We start from the raw sequence: 13,617 nt of genomic DNA, 5'->3' as shown, positions 1-13,617 counted from the left end.
GTATTTGTATACATGAGGATGAATACATGAACATGTGTGTAAACGTTGAATAAAAATGTAACTCCTATTTGTCTGTTTGTTAGTCAATGTAACTGTAGGTTGTTCGTGAATCCAATGTAGTTATTTAGAATCTATGTCTAATGTTGTTCTTTGTGTAAAGGTTCTGTAAAAGTTCTGCTGAAAATTGCAATTAAAAAGAACCTATGCTTTAAAGTTATTCATAACATCTATGGGTGCTGGACTTAACGTCAGGGGAAAACCTTACCTCACCTTATGCTTTAAAGTTATTCATAACATCTATGGGTGCATCTACACTATAGAATTAATGTGCTTTGACGTCACTTTAATGGCAATTGGGTCAATGCTATATAACAGACATGGGCAATCTAAGGCCCAGGGCGGGATGCAGCCCCCTGGGTGCTTACCTCAAGCCCTCCTCATTTTTCCTGTCCTCTCGACTTAAGGATGCGGTGGCTTGACACATTCTTATGCGGAAAAGATATGGGAGGAAGGCACACAGCAGCTGAGAGCTCTCTGGAGCGTTCTCAGCCACTGCATGTTTCACCCTCCTCCTGTGATGTCTCAGGGACCCTCGAGTCATGACCCCACAGCCATTATGGATCAGTCTGAAGAGGATATGGGGTTTGTGCCGACTCAGCAAGATTCTGCTCCCTTCCAGATGTCCCCTGTTGACAGTTTTAGCCCACAGTTAATTACAAAAGCACTTGAAACAGAGCCTGGTTCCCCGGAGAGTGCTCCTTTTGATAGGAGATTGTTTTTGGAAACATTCCGCTCTGAGAAGCAGAATAGGAGGAAAAGCGCGAGATTAGCGGAGAGAGCAAATGCTAATTAAACCGATTCCCTTGAGAGTTTCCAGGGAGGTTTGCATCTGGCAAGTTGTTGTCTTCAGTCCGTTTACCTTGGGAAAAAGTGTTCAGGCACCTGGTTTGAGGGGAGATTTGAAGTCCCTTAAAAGTTCTGTGCGCAGGCTGGCCATCACGGTGTCAACGTGTCAGATGGGAACCCAACATCGTCTCTAGTTTCTGCGGCGCGCTACTCTCGAGTAGACCGGGCGTTGCATCTCGTCTCCCTGTCAAGTCTGGACTGCGATTCCGTTCCACCACGACCAACTTTGCCTTGCCTTGTCATCCTAGCCTTGGACCTAGAACCTGGGACTCTTGAAAGACCTTGCTCATTTCCCCACTCAAACTGCTTGGAAGTTTGAGTGTGTTTCGGTAATTGGATTTAAAACTTTGAACTCTAATACTGGACATCTAACTACATATTATTGGACTATATTTGACCTTTCCTAAAAGGACTATTGCTGGACTATATACTCTGCTTATTTTTGTTTGACTCTTTTATTTCTTTAATAAAGATATTAGATTGTTTATTGGCCTCCGTGTCTGGTTCTCAGTGCTCTCGCAGCTTAGAGTCATCACACCTCCCGACATAACTCTGAGAGGACAGCCCAAAGATCAGGGGTGGAGGATCGGGGAAGAGAATCGGAGCAGTCGCCACATGTCTCGTTTTTCTCCTGGCAGAAGAATGGAGCAAGCAGCCCCTTCCTTATATGAGGAGGAACACCTGTGGATGACCCGGGCCCTGCCTCACCCCCCTCCCAGCCTCAGGGCAGAAAAGTTTGCCCATGCCTACTATATAATCACGGGAGCTGCATTTGGTGAGGCACCTGCATTCTTTGGCAGAGAAAGCTAAAGGCCTTGTAAAATGACAACTCCATGATTCCACAGCATTGAGCCATAAGCAGGTAGTGTCAAGCTGCACTGATTTTACACTGTAGGTGCCCCCTTATGATTCATTGCCAGTCATTCTAGGTTAGCTGTCTTGCACTGTTGGTGTTAGGGACTGGCCTTGTTCGTCCAGCGCATTCAGAGAGGAAGTAAAGGAGAGAAATGGGCCCAGCTGAGACAGCTGGCTAGGTGGATGGATGATGGAGAAAAAAACTACCTGGCAATGGAAGGGGGGGGGGGAGTGTAGAAGGAGCGATGAGGAAAGGCAAAGGAGTTAAGGGTGAAGATGTTTCAAATAGCATCCTCCCAAGCCTGGTTCTTCAGTTTAACAACTGAGTTACCCGTGTGCCATTACATGAATGCTTACATGAATATCACTTGTTTAATGGGTTGACTTCTAACAAGGTCATGCTTTTCATGACTAATGGTTTTCAAAAGGTGGTCTCCACATGTTCATGGAGATTCACATTTGTCAAATGGATATGACATCATTTTTTTCCTTTTCAATAAGGTTATGATTGCCATTTATTTCCAAAGGCACATGTGCCCAAAGACTGAGTGCAGTTATTTTCAACAGGATAAGGAACCCAGCCAGTCTCTCCAGGCATTTGCTGCCCTTCCTCCTTCACAACCACACCTGTTTTTGTGTTTTTTTTAAGGATTGCACCTTAATTGTCCTGAAGGCTTGCAATAGAATGGGTCCTCTTCATCCAGAAATACAACCACCCACAGCTTAAAAATATATGGGATTTAAGCATCCATAGGTTTTGGTATCCACTGTTGGTCTTGGAACCAACCTCAGCAGATACTGAGGACCACTATGTTGTACTTAAAGGGTTTAATTTTTATGTACTTGGAAGTTAGGTATGCCTGAATCGTTACTGCTTTGGCACAACTGGTCCTCCAAATCCATGGATTTAACCATCCAAAATTAAAAAATTGATTTGCATACCTGTTTTACTTATATATACCTGGAGTCACATAAAAATTTATTGGGCAAAAAGGTGTCCCAAGCTAAAAAGGTTAAAGAAGACTGGTTCTAGAACAGTGGTTCTCAACGTGTGGGTCCCCAGATGTTTTGGCCTTCAACTCCCAGAAATCCTAACAGCTGGTAAACTGGCTGGGATTTCTGGGAGCTGTAGGCCAAAACAGCTGGAGACCCATAGGTTGAGAACCACTGTTGTAGAAGATGGCTAGTAGGAGGAAACACCAACCCATTTTCTAGTAACAGGATTGGGTTTTACCTATTTATAAGGTGAAACTCCATGGCATTCCCATCAACGTTCAATTTAACTTGATGTGGGGGAAATGCAGCATAAGTGAAGCCAAGACTCACAGAGAACACAAATGAATACAAGTATATTACTCAGTAAGTGATCATGCAGAGGTTATCAATCATCAGCAAAATGCTGGAAGTACAGGTTGAGATTGGATTTGTCTTGTTGAAGGCTTTCATGGCCAGAATCCCTGGGTTGCTGTGAGTTTTCCAGGCTGTATGGCCATGTTCCAGAGGCATTCTCTCCTGACATTTCACCCACATTTATGGCAGGCATCCTCAGAGGTTGTGCAGTCTGATGGAAACTAGACAAGTGGGGTTAGAATGTCCAGAGTGGGAAAAAGAATTCTTGCCTGTTGGAGGTAAGTGTGAATGTTGCAATTGGTCACCTTGATTAGCACTGAATAGCCTTGCAGCTTTAAAGCCTGGCTGCTTCCTGCCTAGGGGAATCCTTTGTTGAGAGGTGTTAACTTGCCCTGATTGTTTCCTGTCTGGAGTTCTCCTGTTTTCTGAGTGTTGTTCTTTATTTACTGTCCTGATTTTAGAGTTTCCTCCTTTCAAGGTGGCCAACTGCAAAATTCACACTTGCCTCCAACAGACAAGAATTCATTCTCCCACCATGAACCTTCCACCAACACATAAACCTCCCTTACCTAGTTTCCAATATATCTCACAGCCTTTGCAGATGCCTGCCATAGATGTGGGCGAAATGTCAGGAGAGAATGCTTCTGAAACATGGCCATACAGCCTAGAAAACTCACAGCAGCCCTGAGATTGGATTGTGCCATATCCAAAGTAATGATGACCCTACCTAAACCACCATATGCTAATGAAGATTTGTAGTCATCACACCATCTCTCTCCCTTTTATAAAGGTTTTCCAAGAGCTGTAGGCTGATTGATAGGTATACATGTCTCTAAACCATTTCAAAGAGAATGCATTGGCAAGGCAAAGATATGTAGATATGTCCATAGATTTATTTTTTAAATTGCTTTATATATTTATACTTTTATTTAAAAATAATCCACCCAAAACACACTCACACACACCCCGGCCCTTCCACTGATCCTAGCACAGCAAAACACTGAGAGGGTAAACTGTGCCCTAGAGCAGATGTCCCAGAAGCCACACTCGCAACAAAAGTGGTTTCTTGGTGCCACATTCATGTCCAACCCAGATTTCTGCAAATCTATTGGTGCAAAGGTAACTGAAACAGAGGACATTTTATGGCTCTTAAAATGCACCTGAAAAACAAGGGATGGGAAAGGGCAAAAGAAAAAAAAAAGATGACATCCAGAAGAGCAAAAAGGCCAAAAAAATATTAGACAGCAACAGAAGGAACAGAAGGAGGGAGAGATAATAGTTGAGCATGCCAGAAAAGGGGAAATGAAAAGAGAAATAGGTATTAGAGGGAGAAGTGGGGAGAAGTATGCAGAAAATCATCCAGGATGGAGAAAAAAAGCACCACACGTGGGACATCGGTTCATCCTGCTCAGCCAGCAGCAGTCCAGTTAGTTTGATTTTGACCAGATCTTTGCACTTCCTCGGAGTCTGCAGAGAAAGACAAAGTTCTTACAGTCAGCGTGAGCAGAATACCTAAGTAGGAGCTTTACAGATTAATTATCCTCTCCCCAAAGTATGAGGACTGAGTTGCAGTTAAAACACTGGGGGTTCTCTGCTTTTCTGGCAGAGGAAATGGCCAGCTTCTAACGGGGATGCCACCTCACCCTTTGCCCTTGGAAGCCTTTTTGCTGGCCTGCCGCTGGTTGGTGCCTGGAGTGGGCTCCCGGAGTTCCGATAGATGCTGCTCCGGATCTTGGGACGTTGCTGCTGCGGCTGCCGCCGTTGTCACCTTTATTGTCTTCTTCAGATTTGCTACCTGCTGGGGCAAAAAGGGGTGATGGGGAAACACGGGGGACAGAATTAAAGTGCCAAATTAAGATATTAACCTAAATATGGATCAACACCAAGTAAAGATCTGAACCCCCCCCCTCCCCCATAGTCCAAGGATTTGTGACACATTCATGAGGGCAGGGATTTGTCTTTCTCTTAAAGCTTCAGCAATTGCTCTCCAATGTTTTGGGGGATGCCGCAAGGGCTCTTCAATCTCATCACATCTGAAGTCACTCACCTCACTCTCTATCTGCTGTTTCAGACCCAGCTGCTGCTCTTTGTGCAGGTTGGCTCGGCTAACTTGTTCTTCGATGCTTGAAAGGACAACCTCACAGCCCTGGCACCTAAGATTGACAGGCAAAAAGTGAACAAGCAGGACAGGAGGGCAGAGATGACCTAAACAGACAAATGCTCAGAAGCATCTTGTCTGTTTGAGGGAAGTGTGAATGTTGCAACTGATTAACATTCAATAGCTTTGCAGCTTTTTAGCCTGGCTGCTTCCTGCCTGGGGGAATCCTTTTTTGGGAAGTGTTAGCTGGCCCTGATTGTTTCCTGTCTGGAATTCCTGTTTAAGAGTGTTGTTCTTTATTTACTGTCCTGATTTTAGAGTTTTTTTCCCCATACTGGTAGCCAGATTTTGTTCATTTTCATGGTTTCTTCCTTTCTGTTGAAACTGTCCACATGCTTGTGGATTTCAATGGCTTCTCTGTGTAGTTTGACATGGTGGTTGTTAGGTTGGTTCATCAAGCTGAGCCATAGCAGAGCACTTCATGAACCAACCTGGACACGGCATCTTATTTGGGAATACAGAAATGTTGGACCATTATAACAACCACCATGGAAATAGATTCATGTATACCTAGAAAGGATGCTACATATGATCTTCGAAATGACACCACATATATAACTATTAAGTAGTTTAAATTGATAACAGTACCATCTATGCATAAATTTCAGATAATTTTTTCTCAGTTGTGCTGAGATTGATTTAAATGTTTGGGTTTTCCAAATTGAGTGTATTTCTTGATATGTACACTGTACTAGCTTGTGTAATCAAAGAGTGCCTTCTTTACCATTCCTGAAGGGTGCGGGTGATGGCACTGAGCTCCTCCCTGCGGATGTCCCGACCAATGCTGTAATCCACCTCCAATCGCTGGTTGCGTTGGTCCAGGCTTCCCCGCAGGACATCCGCATACACCGCCTCAATCACCAAGTCTTCGAGCTGGCGCACATTCTTCAGCTGGAGCTGCTCTAGCAACACCGCATAAGGAATGCACTGTGGGGACACAAGTCACTGTGAGGGGCTAGACCCTCCAGAGGAATATAGACAGGCCGTGGCAGAATGGCTACACTACCTTGAGTTTTGAAGCCAGTGTGACGACAGAGAGATGGCGTAATTTGTTCTTCTGAGCTTCTGTTAAGGGAGGCAGATTCCCAGATTCAGCTGCCCTCAAGAAACAAGAAGAATCACAAAGGTCAGATTCCTTCACAGTCTCAATACCAAAATGTGGAGCCTCTCTTTCCATGCTCCAATGTTCTTTCAAATTTCACATATTCCCAAATTTCATGTTATACCCCGCCTCGAACCACAGTGAGAGTCAGATGACGTGTCAGTTTCAAACCACCCCGCATTTCTAACTCCCAAAGTTGGTTCTCCACTTCACATACAGCTTTGCAGCTTTACCAATTCTCCAAAATTTAGATAAGTAGAACATACCCAAAGTAATTTATTCAAGCATCCAGTAAGCCTACATAATCTCTCCTCTCCCAAAAGTACAAAACCATGCTAGCAAAGTCATAAATTGTGCTTTTTAAGATTATCTCTTCTCCCAACCAATTCAAATAAGTGAATGATGTTCTCCTCACTGCCTTGGAGACTAGTGAAACACTAGCGAAACATTTCAAATCAATAAAATATTATGACTTTCAGGTAAAATCCGTATGTGGCTTACAAAAGGTCACCACAATGGGAAAAGGGAAGATGTAAAGAACTGAACTAGAGGACAGAGGAGATCCATAAAGATTATAAATCACTGGACAAATTCCAACACTCCTTCATAATCTGTAGATCTTCCAAGTCATGTCGCACTATTACTCTGGGCAGTACTGCTCCTGCACTGGAACGTCCCATTTCCAAATTTAGGTACAAAGCTTTTGTATACTCAGTTACTACAACTGCATTGGCTTCGTCCTTGCTTTGCTGTACCTTCTCTCTCTTATCAGCATTTTCCTCCCTTGACTATTCCTGTTTCCTGAGGATAAGAGGAAACATACCCAGGTAATCTGAATACGTCCCATATGCAAAGACTGTGAGGAGGCGGAAGACGGGGGAGAACTCACTGTCTGCTAGCTGTAGAGAGGGATAGAAATAAAAACATTCAGTAAAAACAGTAGAGAAATAGCAACAATTCTTACCACGTATGTTTCCCTAGCTTGCTCCAAAGCCAGTGCTTCCACAATTTTCATTTCATTGCTAATCAAATAAATTTTTCCTCTCACTGTTTTAAAACATAGGATTTTCAAAATGTGAGCAACAAATGAATTTTGTGAGCCAGTTCCATGAACCACACTAGTGGACTGTTAGATGAGGTGAAAAATACATTATTTGTCTGGGCCTAGAGTTAATATGATGAAGTGTTCTTCCATATAATAAAACAAATTCTCTGTACATAGAAGACTAGATGATAAGGATATCCTAGTTTACTATGGACAGAACTGCTGCTGCTGATTGAAGGCACAAAACGCTGTAATTTAATCATTTGCCTGAAGTCTAGATTGGTGTAACCCAAAGAAATATCTACGTCCCAGTGAAAACTGTTTATTGTTTTTATTTATCATATCAGAAGTGAACCAAGGGCACAGTTGTAATGTTTTTAAAGACACAAAGTTAAAAATTGGCATTATACTAGATGTCCTTTGACCAGTAGCTGGCCACGGAGTGCCTCTGGTGTTGCTATAAGGAGGTCCCTCATTGTACATGTGGCAGGGCTCAGACTGCATTGTAATAGGTGGTCTGTAGTTTGCTCTCCTCCACACGCACATGTCGTGGACTCCACTTTGTGGCCCCATTTCTTAAGGTTGGCTCTGCATCTCTTGGTGCCAGAGCACAGTCTGTTCAGTGCGAAGTCACCCAGTCTTCTGTGTGCCCAGGAGGGAGTCTCTCATTTGGTATCAACCATGGCTTGAGGTTCCAGGTTTTAGCCTGCCACTTTTGGACTCTAGCTTGCTGAGGTGTTCCTGTAGATCTTAGAAAACTATTTCTTGATTTAAGTTGTTGATGTGCTGGCTGATATCCGAACAGGAGATGGGCCTGAGATGTCACTGCCTTGGTCTTTTCATTATTGGCTGCTACTTCCCGGCAGATGTCAGGTGGTGCAATACCAGCTAAAGAGTATAATTTCTCCAGTGGTGTTGGGAGTAGACATCCTGTGATAATGCAGCATGTCTCATAAAGGACCATGTCCACTGTTTTACTGTGGTGAGATGCACATATACTACTCATGGTAGCACTGCACTCTTTGAGGGATGTTGCATTTTAGCTGTTTAAGTGAAACATTGTGTGCTTGACAAAATGGATCCCTGCTCAGTTAGAAAGCTCAAAAGGCGACTTTTTACCAATTCCTCACAGGGTTCTTCTGAAGATGAAGAAACAGGGAATCATATCCATCAATTTAAGCCATTTGGAAGAACAATGGAATAAAGGTGCAATCACCCATAGTTTGTCTAGGCTTTTAAGATCAAAAGGTTCAAAAGCAACACACTTATTCCCCCCCCCCCTGCCATACCACCATATAACAAAACTTTTATTTTGCTGTTAGTTGCATAAACACATGATGCTTCTGCCTTTGAAAAATGATTTGGGAGAATACTGTGCAAGGCTTAAGACAATGGTTTCTCTACTTTCTACTTTCAACATTGACATCAGCTGAAATTCCAAGGAATGAAAACTAATATATTACCCTCAAACACACTGCTCTTCCTTTGTCTATCAGGACAGATGTTGAGAGAAACACGTCTGCCCTTACTGGTGACTCTTAAGAATCATGGATGTCTTCTTAAAGACCCCAATAACATTGTTTTCATTGTTGCTGACTCATGACAATTCTCCAGTAGTTACGACGAAGGCCCCTAACTCTTCTTCATCAATGCTACCAGAGTTTGCAACAGGAAGCTAGTGAGAAAACTAGTTAAACTGTGCAGGTATGGGCAAACTTCATACCTCCAGATGTTTTGGGCTTCAAAACACCTGGCAGGCTGAAGTTTTCCCATGCCTGGTTTACCAACATGTTTGCCCAGAGATTGCTCTGGGAAACAACTTAGTGTGGACTTTTTATAACATCATAGTATTAAGGAAGTCTTAAAAGGCAGAATTGGGACTGCTAAGACCCAGCGAGGCCCCCGATCCCGCCGGCTGCCTACCAGGAACAATACAGCTTTCACCCCTGAAGGCCGGTCAGGGCTCACCTCTCGGACATTGGGCATGTCAAGCAGCTCTCCAAAAACATAGATGCCTGGGGCCTCCAGCACTTGGTGGATGAGGCTGGCCAGGGCTGCTCCCCGGGCAGACTTTGCCAGCAGCAGGAACTGCTCCTGGTTCTGCCCCGTCACTTTCACTTCCACTTCGGCCGCCATGGAGTCGCCCCGCATTCTGCTCCAGGGCCAGGCCACAGCCCTGCCGCCTGAAGGGTGGAAGGAACAAGTAGGCATTACCAGCAGAGCTTTTCCAGCAGGCTCTTCTGGCAGGCTTGCCCAGTCAATTTTAAACCATGAATTTTAAATTTACATTCTATTACTATTATACTTTAATTTTTGTACCATGTATTTCAATATATGCAATTTAGAGTGATATGCATTTTATTTTGTGTAATTTTGATATATGTTTTAACTGTGTTGTGTCCCACCTTGAATCTGAGATAAGCTGGAAAGGGTTGTATGTAACACATTGATGGGTTCCAGCATCCCCTCACAAGTGGTAGAACTAGTCTCCTAAACAACACATTCTAACCAGACTGTGGTACATCTACACCACTAAAATAACACCATGTAACACAATTTTTGTTCCTGGGTTATAAATGTCATTTCCTAATTGGTTCTATCATATAAACATAGAAAAAACATATTAAGCTCCAAAAATGTTTTGGTTTTTTTGCGGGATATCCTGCAGCACATTTTGCTATAGTTTTTCAATGAATAAGGCACGTTCAACGCCTCTGTTTAAGGAGCTCCACTGGCTGCCGCTTACTTTCCAAGCCCAATTCAAGGTGCAGGTTCTTACCTACAAAGCCCTAAACGGTTTGGGACCCACCTACCTTAGAGACCGCTTTTCCCCCTACGAACCCGCATGATCTCTTCGCTTGTCGGGGGAGGCCCTTCTCTCGCTTCCACCACCCTCGCAGGCGCGGTTGGTGGGGACGAGAGAGAGGGCCTTCTCTGTCGTGGCCCCCCAGCTTTGGAACTTGCTCCCTAGGGAGATTAGGCTGGCCCCCACCCTCCTCTCCTTCCGGAAGAACCTGAAAACCTGGCTTTTCCGGAAAGCCTTTGATGAGTGAATTCTGTTGGTTCAAGTTGTCTGCCTACATAATAATAGACCCACTGATTCGCCTTCTTATTGTCATTATTGTCATTTCTAGTACTTTAATGACTATGCCAATTACGTAACTACCTCCCCCCGATTTGACACATTCGCCCTTTGGCCTAGACTTGTGTTTTATATCTGTTTTTAATGCTTTTTTCTGCAATATTGTTTTTATGATGGTTTTACTGATATTGTTGATTTATTGTTGTAAATTTATGTGTTTTGATTTCTTTTATGTTGTGATGTTGGGCAAGGCCCCATGTGAGCCGCCTCGAGTCCCTACGGGGAGATGGGGCGGGATACAAGAATAAAATTATTATTATATTATTATTATCTGATCAAGTTTCAAACAATTCAACATAGTTTATGGCAGCCACAAAAGCAAAGTTTCTGGAATATAACAACTACTTTCAAAGTAAGCACCATACAATTAAACAGGAAATAATACTTTTAAAACAGGAACATTTAAACATAAGAAATAGAAAACATTTAGACATTAAAACACCTAGTATAAACATTAACATCACATGATCTAGAATTGTAGACCGGGGCCGCTCCAACTGTCAATTGCACATACTCCCTATATATTTCTTGCACTACACTACTTTACTGGACAAAAACTTGTGCCTATAACCATGTCTTTGTTTTCTTTCTGAAGGCCAAGAAGGAGGGCACTGATGTAATCTCACTGGGGAGAGAGTTCCAGAGCTGAAGAACCACCACTGAGAAGGCCTGTCTCTCGTCCACACCATGGAAGTGGTGGAATCGAGAGCAGGCCACCCTAGACATTTCACAGATATATAAACCTCCCTTGCCTAGTTTTCAAGAGACCTCACAACCTCTGGGGTGCCTGCCATAGATGTGGGCGAAACACCAGGAGAGAATGCTTCTGGAACATGGTCATACAGCCCAGAAAACTCACAACAACCCAGATTTTCAAACAATTTCCCTCTACAAATGGGGGGAGGGGTTGCTGTCAGTCAGGGCCAGCTAACACCCAAACAAAGGATTGCTCCCAAAGTAAGCAGCCAGACTTTGAAGGGGAAAGGCTATTCAGTGCTAATCAAGGTGGCCAACTGAAACATTCACACTTGCCTCAAACAGACAAGAGTTCTTTCTCCCACCCTGGACATTACACAGATATACAAACCCTTGACTAGTTTCCAGCAGACCTCACAACCTCTGAGGATGCCTGCCATAGATGTGGACAAAATGTCAGGAGGGAATGCTTCTGAAACATGGCCATACAGCTGGGAAAACTCACAGCAACCAAGTCATTATATTATTTGGAACATTTTAATGTTGGTTAGGGGAAAGGCGAGGTACACATTTCATAAATAAATAAATAATCCGGATTTTGTATGGCAGTGTAGATGGGGCCTCAGACCCAGATAGCAAAGGAGGCTTAGTTGCAAGAACAGGATGCCTCATTCATTTAAGCCAACCTTGCATGAATTTTCAGATACTTTCCCTCAACAAATGGGACGGGGGGGGGGGGGGGTGTTTCCAAAAGAATTGGAAAATGTGTTACGGGTGGCATCGGAGTGGAATATTATGCACAGATCAAACTTTCAAAAATATACCCAATCACTTAGGTCCTGGGCTTGGAAACTGGCGTCTTAGAGCAACAAAGAAGGCCTCTGGGAACTTTGAGGGCCAAGCTCCACAAATCGAGGCTGCAGCCCCACAGGCCCTCAATTCCTAGAGACACACATCCCACTCTAGGTTGCACATACAGCCCAGAGAGGCGGCTGGCGCCCCAAATGCACGCTTGTGGGTAGGTGAAGGGGGACAAGGCCCTCTGGCGCCCTACCTGAGGGGTTCCCGCCCGGACCCGCCACGGTTGCTGTCACCGCCGCCCCTCTCGCCGGGAGACAGACCACTTCCGGGTTGGTGCCGTCACAGCTGCCCCGCAGGCCCCACCTTCCCGCCCTCTCATTGGCGGGCAGCCCCTGACAGACATCCCGCGCCTGTACAGCGCCGCCAAGCCCCGCCTCCTTCGAGGCTCCTCCCCCTTAGTGTTGGCTGCTGCTGACAGACATGACTTCCTCCATCTAACCTTAGCAACAGCAATTGCTTAGGAAGCAGCCCAGCTGTGAAATGAGTAGATGTCTTGAAATGCTACCTGGATGATCCCGTGCTGTCTCTGTGTGTCAGTTATCCTGATGGCAGCCATCCTCACCCACCAGTTTTCTTTAGGCCCTCCAGCTCTTTGGGCCTCCCAACTCCCAGAAGGCCTATCCATAAGTTAAAAAAAGAAGCACAAAGTGTTGTCGAAGGCTTTCATGGCCGGGATCACAGGGTTGTTGTATGTTTTCCGGCCTGTATGGCCATGTTCCAGAAGTATTCTCTCCTGACGTTTCACCCACATCTATGACAGGCATCCTCAGAGGTTGTGAGGTATGGAGAAACACAGCAAGGAAGGTTTATATATATATCTGTGGGAAGTCCAGGTGAGGGAAGAACTCTTGTCAGTTGGAGGTCAGCGTGAATGTTGCAGTTAATCACCCTAATTTGCATTGAATGGCTTCATCTACTGGTTACTTTCTGCTGGGCTTGGAAACTGGTGTGGAAGCACAAAGCCCTGGCAGGCGGTGCAAAAATAATCTGCAAATCCTATTAGTAAAGGTAAAGGTTTCCCCTGACGTTAAGTCCAGTCGTGTCCGACTCTGGGGGTTGGTGCTCATCTCCATTTCTAAGCCTAAGAGCCGGCGTTGTCTGTAGACACCTCCAAGGTCATGTGGCCGGCATGACTGCATGGAACCGGAGCGGTACCTATTGATCTACTCACATTTGCATGTTTTCGAACTGCTAGGTTGGCAGAAGCTGGAGCTAACAGCGGGCGCTCACTCCGCTCCCCGGGTTTGAACCTGGGACCTTTCGGTCTGCAAGTTCAGCAGCTCAGCTCTTTAACACACTGAGCCACCGGATGCTCCGCAAATCCTGTTACAGCATGTAAAAATCAGTTGGTGTGTGTGTGTGAACAGGAAAATTGCAAAGCACCAAGCTGATTGGCTGGGCTACACCCAGGGAGCCAACTGAGCCTGAGAGTTTTGGCTACAGTTACAGGTTTCTGCTGGTACTGTTTTGGAAAGGATCTCAGAAAGAGAGGTTTTGCTTCT

General features: G+C 44.7%; 1 protein-coding gene across 1 annotated transcript; it reads right to left on the bottom strand.

Moving 5' to 3' along the window:
* Positions 1 to 3,984: 3,984 nt before the first annotated feature.
* cops7a (COP9 signalosome subunit 7A) lies at positions 3,985 to 12,458 on the bottom strand. The gene is made up of 8 exons (XM_062971784.1): positions 12,309 to 12,458; positions 9,385 to 9,599; positions 7,195 to 7,270; positions 6,276 to 6,364; positions 5,994 to 6,196; positions 5,159 to 5,264; positions 4,755 to 4,906; positions 3,985 to 4,578 (listed from the first exon to the last, which is right to left on the bottom strand). The coding sequence occupies exons 2-8, from the start codon at positions 9,565 to 9,567 to the stop codon at positions 4,539 to 4,541; spliced, it is 849 nt and encodes a 282-aa protein (XP_062827854.1). The 5' UTR covers positions 9,568 to 9,599; positions 12,309 to 12,458; the 3' UTR covers positions 3,985 to 4,538.
* Between the last annotated feature and the right edge of the window lie 1,159 nt (positions 12,459 to 13,617).

Source organism: Anolis carolinensis, chromosome 2, assembly GCF_035594765.1.
Source record: "Anolis carolinensis isolate JA03-04 chromosome 2, rAnoCar3.1.pri, whole genome shotgun sequence".
Classification (NCBI taxonomy): Eukaryota; Metazoa; Chordata; class Lepidosauria; order Squamata; family Dactyloidae; genus Anolis; species Anolis carolinensis.
The sequence above is the reverse complement of the archived record's forward strand: the minus strand, read 5'-3'. Positions and strand labels throughout refer to the sequence as shown.